Source organism: Enoplosus armatus, chromosome 10 (genome assembly GCF_043641665.1).
Source record: "Enoplosus armatus isolate fEnoArm2 chromosome 10, fEnoArm2.hap1, whole genome shotgun sequence".
In the NCBI taxonomy this organism is placed as follows: Eukaryota; Metazoa; Chordata; class Actinopteri; order Centrarchiformes; family Enoplosidae; genus Enoplosus; species Enoplosus armatus.
The window spans coordinates 12,213,204-12,240,337 of record NC_092189.1 but is presented as its reverse complement, the minus strand read 5'-3'; the positions used below and the strand labels follow the sequence as shown (position 1 = coordinate 12,240,337).

Below are 27,134 nucleotides of genomic sequence, written 5' to 3'. Positions count from 1 at the left end.
GAGACACTGTGAGACACAGTGAAAAACAGAAAGAGAGAGAGACAATGTGACAGAGACAAGTGGCTGCTCTGCGCCATGATAGATAAGCCAGACAATTCTCATGCAGCTCCTCATATCTCCTCTTATGCCTGATTGTGGGGACAGAGTAACCTTTCAGAAACACCCCACCCGCCCCTCCCTCCTCCTCCATCTTTATTTTCGGCCTCCAATTTAGACTCGAATACTGAATCTTTAAATACACTGGGGGAGTATCTGGATTTAATTCCTCAGGCCTTGGTCCAGCTCTTCAATGTTATTCCCAATCATCTTTTCTGCTTGTATTGAATTCACTATAAACCCAATCACTAACAATGTTCGAGGCGATCTCGCTGTCAAGAGCCTTTGGGGACAAGTAATGTAGTTGTGGGAGCGAGGTGGTGACGGAGAGAGACAACAGAAATGAGAAAATGAGTTTTTGTATATAATCTTCCCCCATTAGTAAGTTGCCGCAGTTTGCTCCTCCCCTGTTGCCGTAGAGGAAAGTAAGATTGAGTGGAGGGAGCAGATGAACAGAGGAAAGTAAATTGGACTTGATTTCATTTGGGAAAACTCCTCCCAGCTTCCATTACCTTTGGATGAAATGTTTAGTTACTATGTTTCAGGAGATTAGCGGTTATCAATGTAATCAATATGGTTTTCATTCTGTTCTTATTCCCTTGTCTTTCACTACTAAAAGGGAGTTTTGCCTTGTGTCTCTGCTTTCACTGCCCGGCTCTGACTCCTGTAGATCACAGTATATGTTGTCTGCTCAAGAAGAAGTCTCACATACTTAGGTTATTATTTTCTCCTGCTTTCTCTCCCTCCCAGCCTCCTCCCTGCTCCTGTGTCAGAGCTCAAATAGTCTAAACCTTCACAGCGCGATATCATCCATATTTTACACGACACCCTGCCTTTATCCACCGCTGTCATTTTCACCCTCCAAACTCTCTCCTTTCAGTCTGGGGGCACATTGAGGAGAATGAGGAAGAGGAGGAAAAAGGACAGACTGGTATGCCATGTGAATGTCATGAAGAGGGGAGGCTGAAGGGGAAGCACAATGGAAGCAGAAGAAAGAGGGAAAGTGGTTGAGAAAAGGGGCAGAGGCAGGAGAGTTGAAAGGAATGGAAGCAAAATGCAAAGCCTGTGTGTTTGTCTTTACTTTGTGTGTTTATGGGAGTCCTAAGAGTCCTGCCCCGGTCTATGGATGAGCACCTGAGCCCAATTACTTGCACAAGCCTCCATTTCCTGTTTGCCTGTGAGGGGAAACACACATAAAAAAACACCTCTCTTTCTCTCTTACTCTCTGCAAGTAGAGAAGCTGGGAATAACCATGAAAAAAACATGTATATTCAAGTTCACAGATACTTTTTCTGAACTCATCCAACTTTTTCTCTCCTGATGCTGATTCCAATACAGAGTACCAATCCGACACCAGTGGTCTATTTCTCCCAAATTCAAAATCTTCCTAACTGCATCAAAAGCGTTTGAATAAGTTTTGTGTAATATAACCTGAGGCTAAGGATCTCTCTGACACTAAAAGCTGAGTCGGCAACCCTCTGTGACTGAATAAATGCAACTGATAGCAGAAATATTGAGTTTAATAATGCCTTTGACAAAGAAACTTTATTTAATGTGGATTGCTCTATACCCGATCAGCTCGGTATCTGCACGAGTGCGTGATCCCTACTTCAAGTTTGTTTTAATGTTTCCAGAGAAGTTTCATGCTCCTTTATTGTTTGAGAAAACTCTTTTACCTTTTAGGCTCATAAAACATTTTCCTGACACCTGACAGATCTAAAATAAATAATGCATTGTCACTTTTGTCATTTTTGAGATACAGGGTTTTCATCTGACAGCTGCAATTTGTTGTGTCAGATTCTTTCTTTTGCTCCATTGCTACACCTACAGTACAAACACACACACACAATCCTGTCCTGTTTAACGAGCAGGAACGTCGACTGAGCAGCAAGTTGGCAGGATAAACAATGCTGGTGTTTAATGGGGGTTTACTTTGGTGAAACACATTGAACACACTGTGCAGATCCTGTGCTCCCCCTACCTCAGACAGACGAGTCTTCATCATTAACTCTCACACTGTGCTCATAGAATAAGACAAGTGCACACAGTACAAGCTGGCGTACACCTCTCCAGATATATAGACTGAATTCCTCCTCTTTCTCCTTCACTTGTCCTGTCACTCGTGTTGTAAATAACTTTCAAATCCATTGCAGTAGTACATCCAAGCAAAATTCAAGCCCCCCAAAAATACAACTGTTTCTGAAGACTTCCCTGCATGCTCCCTTTTTGTTAATCTGGCTACCGTTACAGTCTTCCTAAATCCTTTTATCCAGTATACATGATAAGAAACCTACAAAAGACTCAAAGTTGTTGAAGTTATCTCCATCATAATGTTGCTGTCATGTGAAAATCCTGCGGGATTGGGAATGTGACCAACTGAAAGGATACATTTGTCAAAAGGGGATTAAAATAAAGTTTTTTTTTAACACATGGAGAAGCATGTAATTCTTTAATATATATTCAGAACATAAAAAAAACACCAAAACTGAAAATATAAAATATGACAGTGGCTGGTAGATTTCAGACACAAAGTAATGACTTGCTATTGAGTGGCAGGTGAATTTGAGCATTTATTTGTCAGTGGTTGGTAGATATTCACATTTTAAAAAGTTAATTTTACACCCTGGCAACAGTACAGTACTGTGTACATATGGAGCATTGCGTTGAGGCAGAGCAACGGAGACCTGCTTGCATCAGTTGATTGGCATCAGCTGCCTCATTCATGCTTCACCATTAGTGACCCACATGTACATAATATATGCAGCTTTGATTCATAAGATTTGAGAGTTCCCTCGAAGAGCAGCAACCTTTCCTGTCAAATCAACTATATAGATATTTGCTATGTCTCTGACTGAGCTACAATATACTGTACTAATTGAAAAAAATATTTTATTTGAACAACCATTATTGGACGTGGATGTACAGTTATATTTGTTCACTTATGTTTAGTTATGTTTCACAAATGTTTAGTTAGTTAGAGCAGAAAAGCTCCCTCAAGAATCCACAAATCATACCAAGGGATTCTGCTGGGAGCACTAAATCCCCTGTCCTATTTGCCTAGTAAACATCCAGATCTATGAAAGACAGGATACAGATAACTTCTTGACATCATAGCATAAGCCAGACGAGTGCAGAAATGTTTGGACAAAATACCAGGAGAAGAATTGGATGAGCTGCAGCTATCACACTGCTGTTTGCAGAAAGATTAGAAGAGTTAAGCTGCAGTCACACCAGAATAGCTAAACTGACATTTAAGAAGCTTCTGTACATGCTGGAGGTTTGAATACTGCACGTTTTTCCTAGTCAGCTAACAGGAGACGCTGATGTGGCGCATAATCTACTGATGCCAGCAAACTGAAGAAGCATGCAGGCAGCTAACAGCCAATGAGCTCATGCGTGCAGAACATCAGTGTTATGTTGTAACTGTTAGGGGTGATGAGTGCCTTGCTCAAGGGCAAATGTAGTGGCAGTTGTGGGGGAGAAGGATGAGTTTATTGTTCCCTTCTTCTCCCCAGATTCCCCTGGTGGTGTGGGGATTCAAAATGGTGACCTGTTGTTCATGAAATGATTTAAGAATGAATTCTTGATCCTGTTAGCAAGGCATGGAGAGGTAAAGCTAAACCAGTAGCTCACAGAAACACGTCTGTAATATGATATGCTCCATGCTGTCAGTGTTTGCATGTACCATTTCATTATCGAACATATCCCTTCAGTGTCTTTCATTCAAATGGCTCCCTGGCTGCTGACATGATCATTAGCTGGCACTGACAGCCAATATTTCCGCTCATTTAAATGCCCGGGAAAAAGTAGACATCTCATTTGAATTTCAGCAGTCATTGCAAGTTAGTTTCTCACTCTGCCAGTTAGGCAGTGGAGCATTGGCTGGTGCAGTCGCACCTCTAGGTCTGTGTATGTGAGACCGTTATTGAAGCTTGGCATTAGTAATGGGGTCTTCTCCTGAGAACACTGGCCCTGCAGAACTTTGAAACAGTATTGGTGTATTTAAATGTGTTTGACTATATGCAATAATTAGCATCAGTGTGGTATGTGGTTAAATTTGAATGTGAATGCATTTTAAATGTAAGCCTCTTTTAAGAATGAAATGGTTTAGGCTGATTTCATTGTGTATCCGTGTACAACCTCTCAGTTGATGCCTTGAGCGAATGATTGAAACGCATGACAGAGAATTATGGTGATGGGACGGACCTGCTTTATATGCTAATTAAATTGCTTTAACTTCCAAGTCAGCACAGATGAAGCATGCTAAGATAAATGCAAATTCACATACAGCCAAACATGCAGTCTGCACTTATAGTAAAGCATACAGCATTAGGTTTGTGGATAGAAAAAAAAGCTATTAGTTAGGCAATAAAAATGATTTTACTGACTAATGAAATCAAGAGGTAGTCATTTCAGAAGGAATTTATCTCATTTTGTTGAAGGATAGCTTTTCATAAGATCCAATTTTGCTGTAGATATTATTCCACTCAACTAGCGAAGGAGCTGGAAAGTATTAGAAGTGATGCTCTGTGCGGTTTCCTGACAGGTGTAGGTGCAGTCTGTTTGCAGTTCACTGTACTAGTTAAAATGAAATTAAGATTGAAACAATTGTTAAGAGTTTCTTGTTAATTATCTAGTTTTCATATTTCTTATTCATCAATTAAATGCATGCAATGGGCTGTTGTCTTTTAAAACACGGCTGGCTGTCATGGAAAAGCACTCACTCTAACACCAAAGCCTTGTGTCACTTCTTCACTCCTTTGTTCAGAAGTGTGAAAAAGAAAATGTAGCAAGCCACTTCATTCTCTCAGGACCCTTTTTCAATTTGCAGCATGGATTTCCCACGGCTGTCAAGGCTGAGTGAGACTGAGATGAAGGGTTTTGCCAAAGAAACCTGAGGTGTTACAAGCCAGTAGTAAGGCTTGTGTAGGTTCACCACAAGGCTGGAGGGGGATGTATTGTGGAGTCATTTACAGTTCAGAGAGACGCTACAGGTGGGGTATTTTGTAGGGAGACATTAAAGTGATCCACCCCAAATTTATCCTCTTAGGATCAATTACTCACCCCTGTGTGCCGTGTGAAAGGTGGCTGTGGAAAGTTGGTGGTTTGTTCTTTTACTAAGAACAACAACTGTAGTTCAATTCTTGTTGATTATAATGGATTGAAGTGATGACAAGTTTTCATGATGCACAAACAGAAGGGACATGGGGACTGAATAAGGGAGGGGCTGTGTTGGTTTGTAGTGAGTCCATTGGGATGAAGGTGAGTCTGTCTGCAAAGTCCATTCAAGAATATCATGGTGGAAATGCTGTCTAATTTGTTTCTTTTCAAAACATTGGCAAACTGTCTAATTATATCTGTTCACTGTGGATGTTTTCCATTTGTTTTCCATATAGCAGCCCCTGGTGGCAATTAAGGGATTTATGCATTTAGTAACAAAAGAAATTTGGCTAAGATTGAGGAAACATTGGAGTTAACTACAGCATTGTTGAGGTATGGTAAAGTGTAGACAACAAACCACTTATTAAAGTGGTAACAAAGGACACAAACTCTGGCTTTCTGTGTCAAAGTTGAATGCTTTCTTCCATCTATCTCTTCAACCTCCACTCCCTTACATTTACCTGCGTTATGAAACTGTCACACTGTTTGAATTTGGACCTGTTATACACAGTGTTTTTAATGTACCATCAATGAAACAATCAATTTAGTGCTGAAAGTGCTGTAAAAAGAGTATCTTATCTGATTCATTAAATACAATCAACACACCATTACAAGCTCATGACTCAACATTAAAGCTATGCTAGTCACAGCATATGCTTAAATAGTAAACGCAGTGTTCCTCTTACTGAAATATTTAAGTGGCACTCAGCTTTCAAACCAAATCAATGGAGGACATGACAAAAAGGAGCTTGTGTAGTTGACTTAGTTCTTTAACAAATAAACCAATGAAAGTCCTTATATGATTTTCATTGCCAGTCATGAAAGTGTTTCCTCTAATTCTGTGTGAGAAAACAATGTCAGAATCAGAGTTTTTTATGTCCTGCCTTCAGTGCACAAGGTCTACAATGGATATTTTGTTATGTAAGATTTTTGATGACTGATGTCAGTCAGCCAGTTCCTCTAGACACTGTAGGGAGGCTACAGTGTCTAGGGAGACTGTGAGGGAAGCTAAACGACTGTACTCAGAGAGACTACAAGACCAGTTCTCCTCCAACGACTCTGCTTCTGTGTGGAGGGGGCTCAGGCAGATCACCAGCTACAAGCCAAGAGCCCCCAACTCTGCTAACGACCGACGCCTCGCCAACAGCCTCAACGACTTCTACTGTCGCTTTGAAAGACAATGGGACAGTCCTGACACCATCCCCCACACCATCACCCACCAGCTCCAGCCCAACAGCCCCAACCCCCTCATCACACCTGGGGCTGAACTCTCACACCTCCTACCACCACAGCTGCCCCCCACAGCGCCCCCCACTCCTCCAGCATCGACACCTCTGTCTGTCCTTGAAAGAGATGTGAACAGACTCTTCAAGAGACAAAACCCGCGAAAAGCTGCTGGACCAGACTCCATCTCCCCATCCTGCCTGAAGCGCTGCGCCGATCAGCTGTCTCCGGTGTTCACGGACATCTTCAACACCTCACTGGAGACATGCCACGTGCCAGCCTGCTTCAAGGCCTCCACCATCATCCCCGTCCCCAAAAAGCCAGGGCCCACAGGATTAAATGACTACAGACCCGTCGCCCTGACCTCTGTGGTCATGAAATCATTTGAACGCCTGGTCCTCTCCCACCTCAAATCCATCACAGACAGTTCGCCTACAGAGCCAACAGGTCTGTAGACGACGCCGTCAACCTGGCTCTACACTTCATCCTCCAGCACCTGGACTCCGCAGGATCCTATGCCAGGATCCTGTTTGTGGACTTCAGCTCTGCTTTCAACACGATCGTCCCGGCTCTTCTTCAGGACAAGCTCTCCCAGCTCAACGTGCCTGACCCCACCTGCAGGTGGATCACAGATTTCCTGTCTGACAGGAAGCAGCACGTGAAGCTGGGGAAACACGTCTCAGATTCGCGGACGATCAGCACCGGCTCCCCTCAAGGCTGCGTTCTTTCTCCTCTACTCTTCTCCCTGTACACCAACAGCTGCACCTCCAGTCACCAGTCCGTCAAGCTCCTGAAGTTCGCGGACGACACCACCCTCATCGGACTCATCTCTGGTGAGGATGAGTCTGCCTACAGGTGGGAGATTGACCACCTGGTGACCTGGTGCAACAGCAACAACCTGGAGCTTAACGCTTCAAAGACAGTGGAGATGGTTGTTGACTTTAGGAAGAGCGCAGCCCCACCCGCCCCCATCACCCTGTGTGACTCTCCAGTGGACACTGTGGAGTCCTTCTGTTTCCTGGGCTCCATCATCAGCCAGGACCTCCAGTGGGAGCTGAACATCAGCTCCCTCATCAAGAAAGCCCAACAGAGGATGTACTTCCTGAGGCAGCTGAGGAAGTTTAACCTGCCACAAACAATGCTGGTTCACTTCTACACTGCCATCATAGAGTCCATCCTCACCTCCTCCATCACCGTCTGGTACGCTGCTGCCTCCACCAAGGACAGACGCAGACTGCAGCGTATCATCCGCTCTGCAGAGAGGGTGATCGGCTGCAACCTTCCATCTCTTCAGGACCTGTACTCCTCCAGGACCCTGAGGAGAGCAGGGAAGATCGCTGCCGACCCCTCCCACCCCGGACACCATCTGTTCGACCCCCTCCCCTCTGGCAGGAGGCTGCGGTCCATCAGGACCAAAACCTCCCGCCACAAAAACAGTTTCTTCCCCTCTGCAGTCAACCTGACAAACTCTCACTGACCCCCCCCCCCAGAACACAAACACAAGCTATACGTTATATTAACGTACATCACCCCTGTCCCCACTGCGTTACATTAACGCACCCACCCCCTACTGGACACTTTATCTGGACACTTTACTTTATTCTGGTCACTGCACTGTTGTTATTTATCTTATCTTATTCTTATTTTAGCTTTTATATTCTACTTATTTGTTATCAAAACAATAGCACCTTCAGACCACAGCAAATTCCTTGTAATGTATGTTACTTGGCAATAAACAGTTTCTGATTCTGATTCTGATTCTAACCATGTACCAACCTGTAGACAAGGGACTTTTATTTGTTATTATGAAATGATGAGTTTAACTTTCATGTTGTTTTAGTTTTAGTTATAGTTTTATTTGCATTGTCATGAACATTTGTGATTTCTTATCAAATATTCACGTCTTGCACACAGACGTTTAGCCTGTCCTGCTGTGCAATCAATAATGATTTGTAAATTAGACTTTCATTCAAGTAGACACAGAAGTACACCTTCGTTTAAAATCAACCCTGGTGGTTTGTTTACTTAGCAGGGGGCCTCTCACTCGATGTCTCTGTGGCTTTAATGCCCCCCCCCCCCACATACATCCAGTGCTCCAGCTGTTCAGCTGAGGGAGCAGCCTCAGAGCCAGAGACAGTGTTGATCCTCCCAGCATAGGCCACTGGTGAGGATAATTGATGGCAGGTATTACTCCAATGATCCGCTCTGCATGGTGGAATGAAACCACATTCCCCACTTTACATGGACTACCAGTTGGAGTCTGTGACAACTCTCACCCCCAGAGCGCAAAAATCAGCAGCTGCTCCTCTGTGAAAACACTCTCTAATTGTCAGCAAGTGATACGTCAATGCACATTCACTTAGAAAAAACTGATTGTTTTAGACTCACTATTTTATCATAAAAATGTTTTTGTAAATCCTTACTAGTGTTGGACTAGATGGTGGCTTAAGAATTTCAAATTAAAGAAGGAAATGCAACTTCACTTGTCCAGTCTTCATTCAAAGAAGGTCACAGTTTGTTTTCAGGAATGCATGCTAGAGCTTTACACACAAGAGAAAGACCTGAGTACAGGGAAATAATGTCAGTTGATATTTTCTTTTTTCTCTCTGGGCTGAACAGAAGAAAATTCACAACAAGCATCAACAGTGACTTTGACCTTTATCCCTTTGTCCTTGTCCTGCACATGAAATTAAAACATTTTATTGAACTTGAATTCTTCCATCTGCTGAGTTTGCCTCTTGAAAGGCCAGGTACAATAATGCACACATACACACACACACTGCAAAACCAGCTGAATCAGAAACACTTGCGACCACTTTCCATAATGACTTAGAGTCATGTGTTGAGGTGGGAATGTATTGAATGCACTGAAGCAAGGAGAGAGGATATGGATTTCTCTTATTTCAATACATAAAAGTATAATATTAGTAATGCTCTTTTTTAAATAAATGTATATGTCAGCTAGATGGTTGGGCTGCATTATGATATTACATTCCTGCTGTATGGGTAAATAATACATGGTAATTACTGTTGACTGTATGGGGGACTTCTACAACTCAACAAGAAATAATATTTTCTCAGCATTTATTTGCATGTATTTGTGTGTGTGTGTGTGTGTGTGTGTGTGTGTGTATAATCGGTGTGGTTCAGACACCTGCACACACACAAATGTCTGATATCTTTAATAAAAGCCAGTTGGCAGAATACCTCATTAAATGCTCTGTCACAAGTCATTCATCAAACCCTGGCAAGCAGACATAATAAAAGTTTTAAACACTTCATTGCCTCCCCTGTTGCTCTGTACCAATAAAATATGCATAGGGTATGGATTGACTCCAATATCTGCCTGCTATTTCAGTCTCAGCTGTAGAGGACCTTACTGGTTGGAGAAGGAGAGAATGAAGTAAACACACAGAGCAAACTAAAGAACAAATCTATTCCTTACCATCGTCTGCTGGCCTCAGGGGAGTGCTGCCCCCAGTGATGGCATGACGTGTCATTGATCAAGTAACCAATAAAATTATCATGAGGTCGATTGGGGGGTGAGAGTGATTGGCTTTCATGCCCTTCCTCCTCTGACACATCAACACTGATTGGCCTGTTGATGTCAATAGGACAGGAAGACAGGATGCTCTGTAGCCTTGTTTACCTGTGACTGGTGGTACCATTGTATCGCTATTTTAGCCTCATTCAGTCACTCACCTCAACAGTGAGGTCTAATTAGAGTCAACAAATCCAGATCACTGTTTTTTCCACCATTTTGTCCCCTCACAAAACAATCTCACGGCTAAATATTTGTCCACCACTCCAACATTTGGTTAAGATTAATTAAGCCAAAAATGATGAACAAGCTGAAAGAATCGTATATTTTTTGTGTCTCTTACATGATTGAAAGCATCCTCTACTACTTTAATCTCTCTATAGGTGATGTCTCAGAAGCACTGGATTTGCATATTCTGGCTCTTCCAAGAATCTCCACAACGTTTCCCCAACGTGCCTCCAGTTTCAGTGAAATATGCAGTTTTTTCTAATCCATTCAGGCTATGAAAATACATTAAATGTATATTTTAAATGAAACCCTCTATAATCCTAATAAGTATTTTATTTTTTGTGCAGCATGCGACCAACTCACAAAAAACCTGTGACCTGATGGAACAGTGACAGGAACTAAATGAGCCGAGGGAGAGACAGTGTTTGATGGTAAATGAATGAATAGAGGACCCGAAAAAGAGGGGGACAGATGCAGAGATGAAACACTGCGACCCACTGGATGATTGATTTTTGTCACCCTTTCTACCATCTGTCATTTGAACTCTGTCATTTGAACTCTGTGTGCAATCCTGTTTCCTAAAAATGATATTCACACGCAACAATATTTGCATCAGCAAATGTGTTTTGCAGGAAATGAAATACCACCAGGATTACATTTTTTATCAACATAACAAGGAAACATTTGCATTTTAGGCAAGTCTTGTTAAGGTTAGCGAAAGAGTGTGGTCAAATATTGAGGAAAACAGTGCTAACTCAAAAAATAAGACTGAACTTCTTCACTCGTACCAGAACCAGAATCTCTTTCTAACCTTGACCAAGTGTTTTACAGGCCTAACAACACACTGGAAGCATGACTCGTTTAGTACATCCATGTGTGTCGTGTGTATGCTTCATCTGCGTACATGCTGTAGGTGTGAATATATGATATGCGAGCTTGAATTATCTACTACTACTTGCCTTTCTGTCGGGGTGCATGAACATACATTAGGAAATGGAGTTTGTCTCTGTCATCTTTCCTTGTGCATGTGACCTTTTTTTCTTCTAAAGAACGTGTTTTTTTAAAGGCTTGGACTGTGTGTACTGAAGCACATGAAACTGGAGAAATGGATAACAGTCAGTAAAGATGGAATGGTAATCTGTCTATACTTTGTACTTTCATTTGTGATTTCCCATTTTCTGCATCTACTAGAATCTACTAAACCAACAGTGTTTTCCTACCTAAAAATGTAACCCAGGTGACTCCATTTTAAAGCCGTTGGTAGATGAATGGCAGAGATTAGTCTGTCAAAATGGACAGACCAATGTTGCGGATCCATTAGAATATAGGGCACTTTCTATGGTCAGAAAGTGGAGGCCTGCTGTGCTCTCCATACCTGAAGGGAACGGAGGTAATGAAGACTGCATGAACCTGCTGGGACAGCAGGGTTGCAGCTTTCCTTCTTCAGCCAACACCATAAACAGCTTAGGGCATCATGGACTGTCAGCTCTTTCTGATGGACTCTCTGTCTGGATGCCATAGCTTTGCTGAGGCACACACCTGTGAAATGTGGAGCCAGGACTGTGAATCTTTATTCTATAAGTCTTTGTTTCCTCCAGGGCAAGCGGTAGCTGGCACATCTGCTGTCTGCTGTCACCAGGGGATGGAACCCCCAAAACACCATGTCCAACAGACTAGACTGACTTAGCTGCCAGAGGGTTCATCAGAGAGGTGCTGGGTTCTCTACCAGATGCAAGCAGCTAGCTGGTGATGCCACTGATGGGGGATGGACACAGTCTCCTGTACTGATGTTGACAGTTGAAAGCAGGACCTGTAAAGAGGAAGCTGTCACAGCAGATCTCAGTGTTTCTGTATGTGTTCTTCAATCAGGTATGATACCATCTGATTTGTGGGGTCTGCATGTTTTAATATGAACAGTGAGAGAAGAGTGTTTAATGTTTGGGCAGCCAGAGGAGATTGGAGGAGTGTTTAATGTGACCCTTCTTGACCTTTGTTCTGTTGCAAGATGTAATTCAATCAAACATCTCCATCTCTGTCTTCCTGCCTTATATATCTCTGCCTGTCTTTCTTAAACATACTAGGAATACAGTATCTTCACTCAAACATTTTGAGCGGACATACAATTCAGTGTGGTGTTTGACATATTAAGTGGCTGCTACCTTTGCTCTGTAACACTCATTTCACACTGAACCACACAGGACAGAAAGGTGCTGCTGCACTGTTCTCTGTTGATTGAAACTTTCAAGCACGTAGCTTTTTTAAACACCTCCAATCAGTGATTCCCCAGCAGGAGTTCTGCCTGTGACAGACAATAGAGAAAACTGCTGTGACATCAGTGATTGGGGTGAGGCCAGAAAATGTCAACCCATAGAGAGGCCCTGCCTTATGAGTAATTCTATTGTTTTCAATATATTAAAGGATCTATTTAGAATGGTTTGCAAATCAGCAGTGGCTCACTTGTGTGAAGCAGGAAGATTAATGGTCTGCCTTGGACAACTAGAGTACAACATAATTGTTTCACTTACTCACTAAGACACAGGGTCCCTTCGTTAATACTGGGCTTCTTACAACAGTACTTTCAATACAGTGTAAGCTTGGCTGGTTGTCAAAACAAAAAAATAGTCTGGATAAAGCTTTTTTTTTAAAGTAGCTTATTGTAGCTTTGAAATCACACACATACACTCACAACAAGCCTTTTCTACTACAAAAGCTCAAAGCAATATAACACAAGAGGTGCAATGGCAGATGCACACACACACACACACACACACAGATGGACAGCCACTCACTCAGTGCCTCTTGACATTCACTCAACACTCCATGTACAGTGGTGCACAGTCCCTCCCAGTTCTCATTAATCTCTGTATTAACTGTGGGGTCAGATTCAGATGGACTTCAGCAGTGATAACACATCATCATTAGATGTTTCCCCACTCAAGGTCACCAGGTTTGAATGTGTGTAAAACATACAGATCCAAGCCCAGGCCAGTGTTTTACTGGAAGTTTGCCAAAAGGGAACCCACAGTCTTGAGTATCCAGTATAATGAAAATATTCATTTTCATACATGTAATTAAACCTGCTGAGCTGTTTCACAGTTTTTTTCCCCCAATTTGAATCCTATCACTCTAATGTGGCGAAGATGTGAAAAGCTGACGTTAAAATATTTTAATGGGCCCTTAGTTTCATAATTTCCCAGAGAAGAAATTATATCTACTTTATTTCTTAAAACATTTCCTGGAAACGACTTTTATGTCATTTAGTTGAGCAATTTCAAGCTACTGAAGTGAGCCAAACGTAAGCAGTGAAACCCTGAAGCGTATAAAGATTTACATAGGGGTCAACAGCTGAACACATCAATCTACAGTTTTTCTTCTTGTGTTTTTGTTACTTACAGATAAGCAATTCATTATTTTTTTTCTTTTTTGCAGCAGTTGAGGTTATTAGTTGTTTCAATTCAGGAAGGACTCGCCAAGCCAAAACAGTTCCAGTATCCCTGCACCAGTACAGCAGACAACGCCAAACCTCTGCACAGCTGGGAAAGTCCAATCTGACTCATTTGTGGATTCCATTCAAAGTCTATGCATCTACAGATGGAGAAATACTGCTGCAGTGTAAATAAGACTGGAATAGTGAAATGCAACACCATGCAGCCCATCCTCTCCCCTCATCAACTGTTAACCCACTGACCAGTAGCTACTGACCAAATGCCAATCATGTGTGACCCCCATCGCATGACTGACATCTGAATTGGGTTTCCCCATTTAAAAAGTAATTTCTTAAATACACAGAGGGTGCTGTTAAGAACAGCAGTGAATTAAGCAGAGAGATGGTGGCGATTAAGTCATTATTACACATTATTATTATTAATTCATATTTTTCCTGACAGGTGGCTGTTCTGATAAAACAGATGGTTATTTTAATTTCTATTTTTCTAGAAACAAACCCAGTTATTCAGGATAATCCACAGACCTAAGGAACTATTTTCTACCCAAATGTAAACGCCAGTGTGTCATGTGGGATGTGTGTTAATTTGATTTGTTGTGATCTGTGTGTATGTGTTGGGTGCACAAATACAGGGATAGATCAAATAGCTGGGTAAGAACTGGTTATTGTCTGTGTGGGGGTGCAGGAAGTCTCCATCGTGACTAATGGGTCTCTGCCTATAATTACAAGACCACACTCACAAGGCTACACACTAACAGAGTGACATTCAAACACTGTATTATCTTCTTTTTTTTATATCTAAAGACCTTAAAAGGCTTTGTGTTCAGGTTTGTAACCTAAACATCTAAACCTACCAAAGAGCAGGCAAGGACTCAATGTATCCAAAAATACATTCACAGCAGCTACTTTAAGTTTTAATTGCTTGTTCTCTGAAGCAATAACAAGATTATGTCAGGACCAGTAATTGGCATACAACAGGTGGGCATGTTAACCCCTTCACTCTCCCTCCCTCTCTCGCTCTCTCACCCTCTCCTCTTTTGAAACATCTCTGCAACTGTGCAAACTCTCTGGGGGACATTGTTTTATAAACCAGGTTTTATCTGTTAGTAGTTGGGTCACCTGGTGCATCTTATTTTTCAACATTCAACTGTATCAGACAAGATTCGTAACATGTAATCATTTTTGTAGGTCAATGCCATGTGTAAGTTGAGCTGTTTTGTGATGTTGCCAGTTGTTCATTTTCTTCCATTTTGTAAAGGGCTGGTTCCCTGCGCGCGCACTCTCGGTGCTCTCTAATTGGTGCGCGCGCTCTTGTGTAAGGTGGAGGCTTGGCTCGTCGCTGCTGCGCGGCTCAGGAGAAACTTGTGCGGTTGAAACTTTGACAAACATGGTTAAATGTCTGTCACATAACTAAAAATATTGAAAGTGTATGTTGCTCACGAACTCTCCAAATGTCTGACGAGGGAGAGGAAAGCGACAGCGGCGAGAGAGGGCATCTCTCTGAGTCTCCCTCACCGCCTCTGTCCGACTGTCTTCCCCGAGGATCTCCTTCCACTCCGCAGCCTCTAGACCTCTTCTCCTCCGCCTCTCCGCTGCTGGGGGACACAGACTCGCCTTACCTAGCCTCTCAGGAGTGTATTCACCCGTCACCAGAGAACCGGGGACCCGGAGACTCCCCACACCTCACACCGCCAAAGTTCCACCAGGGCACCGGGGACACCGGCTCTCCGTTTCGTGCGAGGCAGGACGTGCGGATAGATGCGTTGCACGACCACTACGATGACCCGTTCCCCAAGTGGAGAGGACGAGGAGCGGCGAACGCTGAGCGCTGTCAGCACCGCGGACAGAGACTCCACCGGGCTCCGCAGCTCTCGGAGCACGGGAACCACTACTCTGTGGAGCCCATCGACACCGAGTTCAACCCCGAAAGCAGGCAAACGTGAGTCATCCTTTTATATTCACCCACAACTTTTAGATACATGACATGTTTTTTGTTACACAGACATGTTAAATAAGTAAAGTGACCAGTTTCTCGGCCTTGTGTTGAGTTATTTACAAACTCTGCAATTTGCAGTTATGCAAAGAGGCTGCTGAGTGATAGTTTAGAAATGGCAAAGCTATTCTGGGTTGAGAGAATTTAATCAACAGCAACTAATCCGCCGGGAATGTCAACAAGTAAGGTCAGTTTAGCCAGCTGCATTCACCTGTCTGTGCAGATGTGGACCACTGATGGACATAATGGACTCAGCTGGGCTTAACGGGATGTCAGGATGACATCAAAGGGACTGGAATTTTATATACAGTAGATTAGTATTACCAAGATCATCATATGTTTTTCTGTCATGCACTGCTTACATTTGAAACTGCTGTCCCATCTTAAACAGAACATTTGCAGTAGGTGCATTAGGTGTGTGTTAACCAGTCATATTTAAACTTTTTGCTGTTATTTTTACTTAGCTTGTGCTTTAATATGATGTTTCTTAAATATTTGTTCCCAAATAACTGGGAACTCTGTCTCTCTCTCACCTCATTCCATTAAGCTGACTGTGTGTGGCTGTTGTGGTTAGATTGTAGTGTGTCCCTTGTGAATGCATGTACATTATATACAACATGTATAAGTCAGGGGGTGAACGGTGTGCGAGTTTGAATGAATTAGTGTGTCTTTGGGGGTTTTCTGGCTACAACCCTGATGTTGTCCTTGTGTTGAGAGAGAACATCTTGATTGGTTCCTGTGCATGAATGCATAAGCAGTAGTCAGCAGGGATTGTGTGTGTGTATATGTGGGTGTGTTGTGTGTTAGTCTGAGTAAGAGAGAGACACCGGGGCAAAGCCATGTGACACTGAGCTGGAGCAGACTATGGAAATCCGCTTGCACAGTACATCCTCACAATGTCACACACACTAAACATGCACAGACACAGTCATAAAACCCTGAACCTCTCTGCCATTTTGGAAATGTAGTGTCCTATTTAATTTCTCTTAACTGTCCTATATGTTTAACTACTTCATTGTTACAGAAATGCTCACAAGACCATTTGGTGGTCCATTGCATCCGTGCAGATGTGCAGACACACATACAAATGGGACATAAATGGTGACACTTCATGGATATTCATGTAGCACTGCCAGTTTAGCACAGACTATCAGATTTTGAGAATGGCAGGCCTCAGTGTTGGGTCTTTGATCTTCCCTGGTCTGCTCCTTTGATACACCAGTGTTCATCTTAAAAGGCCTTGCATGTAAAAGAAGCATGTGTGCTCTCACTGATGCCTGACAAGGTTAAATGTTGGACGCCTGTGTGTGTGTGTGTGTGTGTGTGTGTGTGTGTGTGTGTGTGTGTGAGAGAGAAAGAGTGGGGGAACATGCCTGTTTCTCATTACCAGTAAAACATGGTGAGCAACTCACCTTTGATCTTAAAAATTGGCAATTTACTGCTTGAAAGAGTGTCTATGTGTGTGTGTATATGATAGAAAGAAGGGGAAAGAGAGGGAGAGGGAAAGAGAGTGTAACTAAATATTCTGCTCACGTCTGTGCGCTGATAAAGCACTAACTCATTATTTAGCTCTGTAAATAGAGTTCAAACTTCTGTCTTTTTCACTCAATATCCTCAAAATTTGATTTCAAGCCTGATTCATCTTCTTTTCTAACTGCTTAAACTGATACTAATGAACTTGGTGGTCCAACCTTAGAAAGTTCAGCTGTGGAGAAGAGGGCATTTGAATCAATACAAAACAGATGATAACGAGTTCATGACAGAATAGTAAGTGGCAGATATTGTATGAGATTTTCATTGTATGCTGAAGATGTACTGTAAGTGTTTTGTTTACATTACACTACATTTTTCAGTGGTTTTCAAGTAATCCTCCCATCACCAAGTGGAAAAGCACTTTCTATGTGGTCATATTCATTGATTGGAATAAAAACAGCACCGTTTAAAAGACCATTTGTGGGGTTTTGCTTGTTGTAGCTCTAGTTATAACACTTAGATTACTGCTGACTGTCATTCTGAGAAAACCATATGTTTCTAGATAGGTTTACTTCCCTCAGTGCTTTCCATTCATTTGAGTGCAAAATGTCTGACATAGGTACTTGGTCACAGTGGACATTGTCTTCTTGGCTTGATACCTCAACACTGTAGCTCATGGTAACAATTACTTTCTGGCTGTCAGCTAAAATTTGAACATAAGTCGTGTGACTGTGGATTATTCTTGCATTTAAATAGGTGTGCAGCTAATTCTAAACACACAAAAACTAAAATTGAAATCATATCAACTAAAAGTAGAGCCAACTGATTATTTTTGTTTGGTGGGTTAGGAGAGGGAGCTGCTTGCTTGGACAGGAGCTCTGAGTGATCTGCAGCAGCCTCTGACTTGGATGCAGCATCAAAATGAGAGTTGCGTAGACTCAGTAGCAGCTCCTTTAGGGATTAAAAACTGTTAACATGTAATCATAATGTAGGTTTCTTCAAACAGTCCATTGTCACTAAATCAAATTAAATGTGATATGGCTGCCAACACTGCTGATCCCACTACGAATCATAACCCAAATCTTTAACCCGTTCCAACTTTCAGTTCATTATTTTGATTCTCCTGTCACGAAGGTTGAATCCACACTCTCTTTGTACAAGCTGACTGCCTGCTTAGTGTGAAATGGTGGAGAGCAGAAGTAAACAAGTGAGGGCAGTGAAGCATCTAGCAAGCTATATAAACCCAAATATTTTTTCTCAGGTGCATGTGAACCAAAGCAGGGATTAAAGGTGGATGAATATTGGATTTATATTCAACAGGTAGGCAGAGAGACGACCAGGGGACGGAGTTTGATGGAGGTTTATTTTGTAATACATAGTAGAGGGAGCTCTTCTTCCTGTAGCATGACATCATGTTGTGCTACACTTGTGGTAAATAAAGCTAGGTGGTCTTGGTTGCAACAGTGGTAATAGTCTTAAGAACACTACATGATGTACGGACACAATCACACACACTAAGACACAGATATACATATACACAATCCCTCCTTCTCTCGCTCCTTTTTCTTCTTCTTCATCTATTTGTCTCTCTCCCCTCTCTCTAGCTTTCTCCCACACAGACACACACACACACACACACACACACACACACACACACTTTCCCACTATCCATTCATCTCCATTGTGTCTGCCTCCTCCTGTCGTTGTGACTGTAATTCTGCACAGAAATGATGGAGGTAAATTCTATTTCAGATCAGAATCACAAACAGTCAGAGATTGATGGAGGGGAAGATAGAGAGGCATGGAAAATGGCGATTCATTACCTGGCTATAAGGTTATCTAAATGGGCTGGCATCCAGACTGTCCCCTCGTTTATGAGGAATCCTCCCAATGCTTCCAAATGTGTCTGTGACAGTGTGTGTGTGTTGGTGTTTGTGTGTGTGAGTGGGGGGCTGGGGGAGATATTAGGTATTCCATTCCATAATGCATTGTAGTAAATCAGCAACTCAAACTATGGCCTTAGGAAGCAAATACCTTATATATTAATAAGCTCCACAAAGGCAATATTCACTCCACTGCTATTGTATTAGTTTACATCGCTTTTTACAGCTGATGTATGTTGTGTCCACGTTGTTTATGCATGATGATGTTGTCACACGCGTGTTTATCCATGGGTCCACCTTATGCCCACATTTGTATTCTTGTGTGTGTTCAATTGTGAAGTAGTCTGCAATTGTGCATGTGTGTGTGAGAGAGCAAAAGAGAGAGAGGGAGATTTTGCCATCTACCATTGATTGGCAGCCTAAGGCATACACAGCTGATTGTGTGAATCGAAAATCAAGAGCTGCAGACCTTTTGTACCCTTTAAACCCACACTGACAAACACATTCTCTCTCACACATACACGCACACACACACACACACACACACACAAACACACACACACACATCCTCACACTGTCTCCCACAGTGATTTGCCTTGGTGAGCTCTCTTCATCTTCTGAGTTCCACATCGTATGACGCCCCAGGGGAATGTTTCGATCATAAGTTTCCATTTTCACCTTTTCCTTCAAAGTCCAGCCTTCTGTGCACACACATGCGCGCACACACACACACACACACACACACATACATAAACACACACGCAAAGTGAAGGGAATTACAAATAACCTCACCAGTTTCTTTAGTTATTTTGGTCTTATTGTGAAATTGGACCCCTCGTCATTTGTAAGGTCACAGCACCAATTCAGACGACACAAAAGTGCCGAATTATATTGAAAATCTTAGGGAAGTCTTTTGTACGGATAATACAAACCAATTATGCTTTTAAAGTTAATCAAGTTAGCAAGTAGGTGTGCTTCCTTTTAGTCCACTCAATATGATTGCAATCTGATGACATACATCATATTAGCATTTTATAAATTAAGTCGAGCCTAAATTGGTTATTTCATACTGGCGAACTAAACAGTTCTCAGTAATAATTTTCCACCAACACTTCTACTAATCTCCCATTCCCACTTTTCATTTCAAAGCTTTCAAAGCCATATCCAGTATCTCTTCCTCCACTCACACACTGTTACTCAGTCGTTTTCCCTCTCATTTTTCCAGCTTTGGGAAACATCAAAGCTGGAAAAATGTGGGTCAGAGTGTCAGACTTAATGAAAGATCTTTGTGTACAATAGTCCATAAAATGTGCTTTGCAGTAACAGGGGTGATTACCAGGGGTTCTAGGTACAGCTAGTTCTATTTGACTTAGTCCCTTTTGGTGAAGATTTTCTGTCCTGCTGGGATGTGATGGTGTGTCACTAGAAATAGTTTTCCATGTAGTAAGAAAAACAAATAAAGCCATTTTGAAAAGGAGGTACATGTTCCTGCCTGTGTGCATGCATGTGTGGATAGAAAAAGACAGATTCACCACTCGCCAAAGAGTCTCCTTTGGTGACCACAGCCTTGTAGTGTGAGTTTGTCATGCCACAGCCAATTAAAGTGACTTCCAATCAGAGCTGTTGACCTGAGATTGCCCCACCATGAGCTTTGACCCTGGTGGCGGTTCATTGATCTGGCCGGGGACAGATAAATCACAGATGTCTTGGCAGAGCTTTCTCCGGGGTCCGGGGAGAAACCGGTGTTGAGCACCGCTGATTGTGTTTGACCAGTCCCTGTCCACGGAGGACATCCACATGGGGAGACAGTAATGACTTTGTTTGCCTTGTTACGCCACAGTCAGTTTGATGTAACTAATGAATCTGTCTTTTCCTCTTGCCTCCATCATTTGCTCTCCACTTTTCTTTCCCTCACCCTTCATCACGTCATCACTCTTTCACCATTTGCTCTCCTCTTTACTGTCTCCAGGGTGGAAGCCATGCATCGCCGGCACACCACACTGAGAGAAAAAGGGCGTCGCCAGGCCGTGCGGGGCCCGGCCTACATGTTTAATGAACGTGGCTCGCCCCTCACTGCAGAGGAGGAGCGTTTTCTGGATGCTGCTGAATACGGAAACATTCCTGTGGTCCGCAAGATGCTGGAAGAGTCCAAAACCCTTAACTTCAATTGTGTGGACTACATGGGCCAGAATGCTTTGCAGTTGGCAGTGGGCAATGAGCACCTAGAAGTGACTGAGCTGCTTCTAAAGAAGGATGGTTTAGCTAGGATCGGGGATGGTCTGCTTTTGGCTATCTCCAAGGGTTACGTTCGAATCGTTGAAGCCATTCTCGCCCATCCTGCTTTTGGCGGAGGTCTCCGACTGGCTTTGAGCCCTCTGGAGCAGGAGATGCGTGATGATGACTTTTTTTTTGCTTATGACGAGGATGGGACGCGTTTTTCGCATGACGTCACGCCCATCATCCTGGCTGCTCACTGCCAGGAGTACGAGATCGTCCACATCCTTTTGACAAAGGGGGCCCGCATAGAAAGGCCACATGACTACTTCTGTAAGTGTTCAGAATGTGTGGAGAAGCAGAAGAAAGACGCGTTCAGTCACTCACGCTCCAGGATGAATGCATATAAGGGCCTGGCCAGTGCAGCTTACCTGTCACTCAGCAGCGAAGACCCTGTCCTGACCGCCCTGGAGCTCAGCAATGAACTGGCAAGACTGGCCAACATCGAGACAGAGTTTAAGGTAACAAGGTTTCTATGTTTTTCTCAACATCTTTGCCTGTTCGCTTTTTGTTTATCAGTATTTTACCTTTTCTATCCCCTCACTTTTTAATGCCGGAACATGCGCAAACATACTATTTTATATGGCTTGACATAAGATTTGGCAGAGTAAGCAAGGGAGGGATGCTTGCACACAATACATTTCATTTACTTTAGAATGATAAATCAGCTATACTGTAAATGTAAATATGATTACAGTCCTTGTATTTACAAGTTCCCTGACATTGTTTTATTTCTTTATTTTCTCATGATTTTAGGCAGAATAGAAACATCTTATTCTGCCAGTGCTGAATGAAAAATCGTCAACCCGCCTCTGCCAATGATTCAACGTAGTGACTAGACAGGATTTCCCAGTTCACCCACAGCTTTTTATTCCTCTTCTGAACACATATGACCAATGCAATCTCTCCTCAGGTTGTGGTGAAATAAGAAGTGGAAGAGAAGAGATTTTTATGGGCTTTTACTCAGAAAAAAGATTACATACTACATACTGCAGTTGCTAAAACCAAACTCGCTTCCATAATAATGCTGGTGGTGGAAAAATACTAAGATAGATTGTGTGTGCGTGTGTGTATGTGTGTGTTGGAGAAAATGAAGTTGCTCATATGTGTAAGAGTTAATGATGTTTCTACGAATCAAACCTACCTCGATGTGCTGGCATCTGTCCTGGTAGATTGGCTCATGCCGGGGGCTCAACATGCCCGCTCACTGACAGGTTTGGGCAAGCTTTAAGTACTGGCTTGAGGTGGAGAGGGAGATGATTCCCGCCTGCTGTGCCAGCTGGTACACCTGTCCCGAATCAGTTGGTTTGGGATATTAAGGCCAGCACACTCACTGACAAATGAGGGAGACTCAATGAGAAAGAGGAACATACTTTAAAAAAAAAGTATACTGTCACCAATTGGCCAGTAGGACTAGTCATCATTACTATATTAATATAGCTCTGTTATCAAGATATATAACAAAATGGCAAATCAATGCAAAAACACATGTAAAAAATTAAACTGGGGTCGTCCGAGTGTATGCATGGGTAAAATGCATACTGTACATTGTAACTGCAAAGTAAGATTGGGCGATTGGAGGGATATATATCGGCTATACGTTAAAGTTGCCCATTTCAGCAGTCAGCTGAGGGGCTCAAGTAGAAAGAAAACGTGAAAGATAACAACTGGGACATATCGTGACACCATTTCAGTGAACATTAGATTACAGGTATTTTTCACTTGGAGTGGCCGACACTGTTCAGCGCCCATTGATTACATACTGAATCATATTTATAGTCGAGATCATTAATGTAGAAAGCATGATCGTATAATTGAACCAATCAGATAACAATGGTCAGTGTTGCTGCATATTTCCCTCCGCCGTCTGTTCATTTCTGTCCATCCTTATTCATCCATTCTTCAATCTTCATGCCTACTTTGTGTTTGTCATTCAACCTTTCTGCTTGTCATTCTGTTTCCTGTCTGCAGACAAGTTAATGAGAAGGGCTCACCCGAGGGATCAGAGTTGTGTTGGAGCTCATCTGTCTCATTACCATCTCATTATCACTCTGTCTTCTGTCTTTATTTGACTCCCTGTCCCTCTTTCCGTCATCCTCTCATTATGTTAAAATATCAAATAATGGTAAGACAGTGTGCCAATAACCTTAGACAGTCCTGTTTCACACGGGGAAATCATATCATCTTTGTCATTGATGATTTTCAATGCTGATGCCAACACCAGCAAATTCTTTAAATTTCAGTAACTATTACGTTCCAAAAACTGACGGATGGCCGAAGACTCCAAAATAGAGGAAGCTATTGTAGCTCTGTTGCACCATTTACTTTTACTTAACCTCTTCAGTCTGAGTAAAACCAGTTCCACAAAGGAGGAATGTTTTACAGACAGTTATGGGACAGGAATCGAAGGTACAAATACATCTTTGAATAAACTGTGTGAACTTGTCCTGTTAGCAACCAAGCTTAGCTAACAAGCTAATGAGTTTGCTCAGAGAGCTTTATTTTCCCTCTTCAATAAGTTTTTATTGAACAATGAAGAAAATGCCAGGGGAAGTGAACAGAACAGTAGAGGGAAAATTGAGAGAAGCTTTGAGAGAAGCTTCCAAATTCACATTATCTTAATTATGACAGCGATGTTTGCTTCTTGTTTGCTTCTTATTGTTGTTTTCTGTTCTGACAGCATAGTTTGTGAAAGAAACATTATTGCATGATACACATTTAGACACAAAGAGCAACCTGGGCTCTGTTTTTATAGATTTTAATTTTTCCTCCACAACACCAGTCATGTGGGTTGGCCTCCAGATATAAGAATGAAATCTAAGCATGAAGTACTTGCATCAGGCCTATGCTTCATGTGCCCATGTTCCCATAGACACATGAGCAGCCTGGCTATGAGAATGGTCAGTCCATCGCTCTGTTGATTCAACACTTTGGACGGATTGCTATTAAATTTGATGCAGAATTCACTGTCTCCCTGAAGATAAAACCTACTGATCATGATCCTGTATAATATGTCATCATTTCTATTTGTCCAGCACTTCAATCCATCAATAACCTCCACTGTATTTCGAGATTAATGATATAGCATACTAACATGCTAACATAAAATAGGTTACATGCTTTATGTTACCACATTAACATGCTAAATATATGCATAGCATCTGAATGTAGTATGGGACACAGCTCATGTATCTACTTGTGCTTACAGAAAATAAAAATGTATACACATGTACACAAGTGCAAGCAAACACCACTTTCTCACCCACTGGCACACATACGTAACCTGTGCGGAGATGGGAGTTGCGCTAGTGGTATACCAGGCATATCAGGACCTCCCTAACAGCCTACCATTTATCTTCAGACATCTTACTCTTCAAGACAGCCCATCAATTTCTCATAAGCCTCTGGACACGCATACACACAGACGCACAGACATACATACACACCCTTAGGAGAGAGCGAAATAAAGTAAGGCGGTGGAGGGTGTCGTTTAATTTTTTTAATCACATTTTACTGATTTTGTTCTTCAGTCATGCCAATTTTAGTTTAAATTAAGACAAACAGCCACAGAGTTAGTGAAAAAAAGGAGGTAAACTGATGGTGGTAAGAGTCCACTGAAGTGCTGTAATACAAACTCTCTCTTTCCTTCTCTCCTCTCATTCCTCCATCTTACATCTCCCTCCCCTCCTCCCTCCATTCTTGAAGCTTGGCTCATGTCCCCCTCAGTTCACTCATGTGTAACCTTTCTCACTCTGCCTCACACTGCTGTGTCTCCATTTTCAATCTCACAACATCGTTCCCTTTCCTTTATCTCAGCTCCTGAGGCACAAATCACATACCTTGAATTGTGATTGGATTTTCACTTATACTGAATGTGTGTGGTGTCTGTGCATGTGTGTTCTTGATGTGTCTTATGATACAAATATCGTAGATAAACCCTGAAGCATTGCCTTTCCCTGAATGTAAACAGAGCCAAGACTGTAATTGATTACTTTTACTTAGCAGCCTAAAGATAAAATACACCACATGTACCTTTTACTTCATGTCCCCAAAGGGCCAACAGATGCTTGATGCCTAGAATTTATTTTTAATTTGCAGATAGTGATGGGCCTTCTGACCAACCTTATCATGTCATTCAGTTTAGTATTTCCTTCTCTATGATAAATCCAAGCCTGATGTTCTGATGTATTGCATATATTGCAGCTGTTTGGTATTTAAGAAACTGCACAAAACTGATTACACCAATCTATATCCAAGACATATACCGTCCAAGTCATACAAGAAAGAAACTCCCTCATGTTCTTAGTCAGTAGGGGCACATACAGTACATACTCAACATATATACTTATATATATTATCATTCCTGCTTACAGCAAAAGTGTGCACTAAAAGAAAGTGAGAATAGAACTGGTAATTCTTTTATTTTGCTGGGGAGACCAGCACAAAGTTTAGATGACAGTGGGCATTATCAACACACTGTAATGGACCAACATGGCAGTGAATGCAGTTGTTGTTGCAGAGTTGGTCCTTGGGGACTCTAAACCTGCCAGAAGCTCCAATCTGCTGACTGTTTACCTGCTCGACCAACTGTTGAGGAAAAGAACGAGGCAGGAGGGCGAGGGGAGGTGTAGTGTAAGACAGAAAGGTGAGAAGTAAACTGTGGGGGCCACAAGGAAGAGGGGCAAAGGGTTGAAACTGGAAAGATTGGTGAAAAAACATGAGGAGAGAGGGTTGAAAGGCCTGACAGGCAAATTGCAGTGAAGTGGCCAAAGTTAAATTCTACTGCCAGGGTTTCAGAAGTAGTAGTATTTATTCTCAATTCTCAAAAACTCTGTTTCATAACTTATGGAGTGCAGCTTCAGTATTAGCTTCACTCTACCAAGAACTTCAACCAAAAGTTTGAATAAGCAGCAATAGTGATGTTTCCATTAAAAGAAATAATGACACCCATCCCAGTGAAGTGCTGGCTTACAGGCAGTCATTAAAAAAAGATAACGGAAAGCCATATATCCATCTATTATCTATAACTGCTTATCCTTAGAGGCTTAAAGGGGGCTGGAGCCAGCTGACACTGAGTGAGAGGTAAGGCACTTCCTTGACAGGGTCACCAGTCCATCACAAGGCTGACGCATAGAGACAGACACACTCAAACCTATGGGCAAATAGAGTTTCAGTTAACCTGACCTGCATTACTTGGATTGCGGGAGAAAGCCACCACCATGCTGTACCGAAAGCCACACACTCATAACTCTAATGCATTTGTATCAACTTATGAAGTTCATCCTTTGTAAGTTGAAAGGAACGTTCTGGTTTGTGTTCCTGATAATGTGGACACGTGGTAGGCCTTTGACTGGCTGCATGCTGATTGCCTTGATTTTATACTCACTAGAACAGCTGTGCTAGTGAATGTAAATGCCGATCAGGTGACTGTTATTATACCGATGGAAGATGTTTGCTGAAACGTCAATCTTTATAAGACCAGAGTTATGAGTGTGCCATTGTCTTTTTTTCCATTAAATGTATACACACTACTATTATGAAAACATTATCGAGAGAGTGCAACAAGACTGCAACAGGAACTCCTCTGTTACTCCACCTCCTGCTAAATCTATGGCATTCCTTTGTTGCTTCCCACATAGGAAGACAATTATGTTCACTGAATGAATGGATTGGCCCCCTGTGTTCAGCCTCTCTTCCTTCTCCTCCTTCTCATTTTTATGGTGTTTTCTTTCAGTGTGAGGTCCTTTTTATTTTCTACTGTTTGGTCTTTCTGGTGAAGTGGTTACCTTGTTATGTTTTGTATTTTATTCAAATTTC

General features: G+C 42.3%; 1 protein-coding gene across 1 annotated transcript in view; it reads left to right on the top strand.

Annotated features, from left to right (window-relative positions):
- The first annotated feature begins 15,145 nt into the window (after positions 1-15,145).
- trpc7b (transient receptor potential cation channel, subfamily C, member 7b) overlaps positions 15,146-27,134 on the top strand; it is a 42,928-nt gene continuing 30,939 nt past the window's right edge. The window contains exons 1-2 of the mRNA XM_070913012.1: positions 15,146-15,633; positions 21,013-21,778. Coding sequence (XP_070769113.1) covers positions 15,146-15,633; positions 21,013-21,778 — 1,254 coding nt within the window. The remainder of the gene's footprint in view (positions 15,634-21,012; positions 21,779-27,134) is intronic.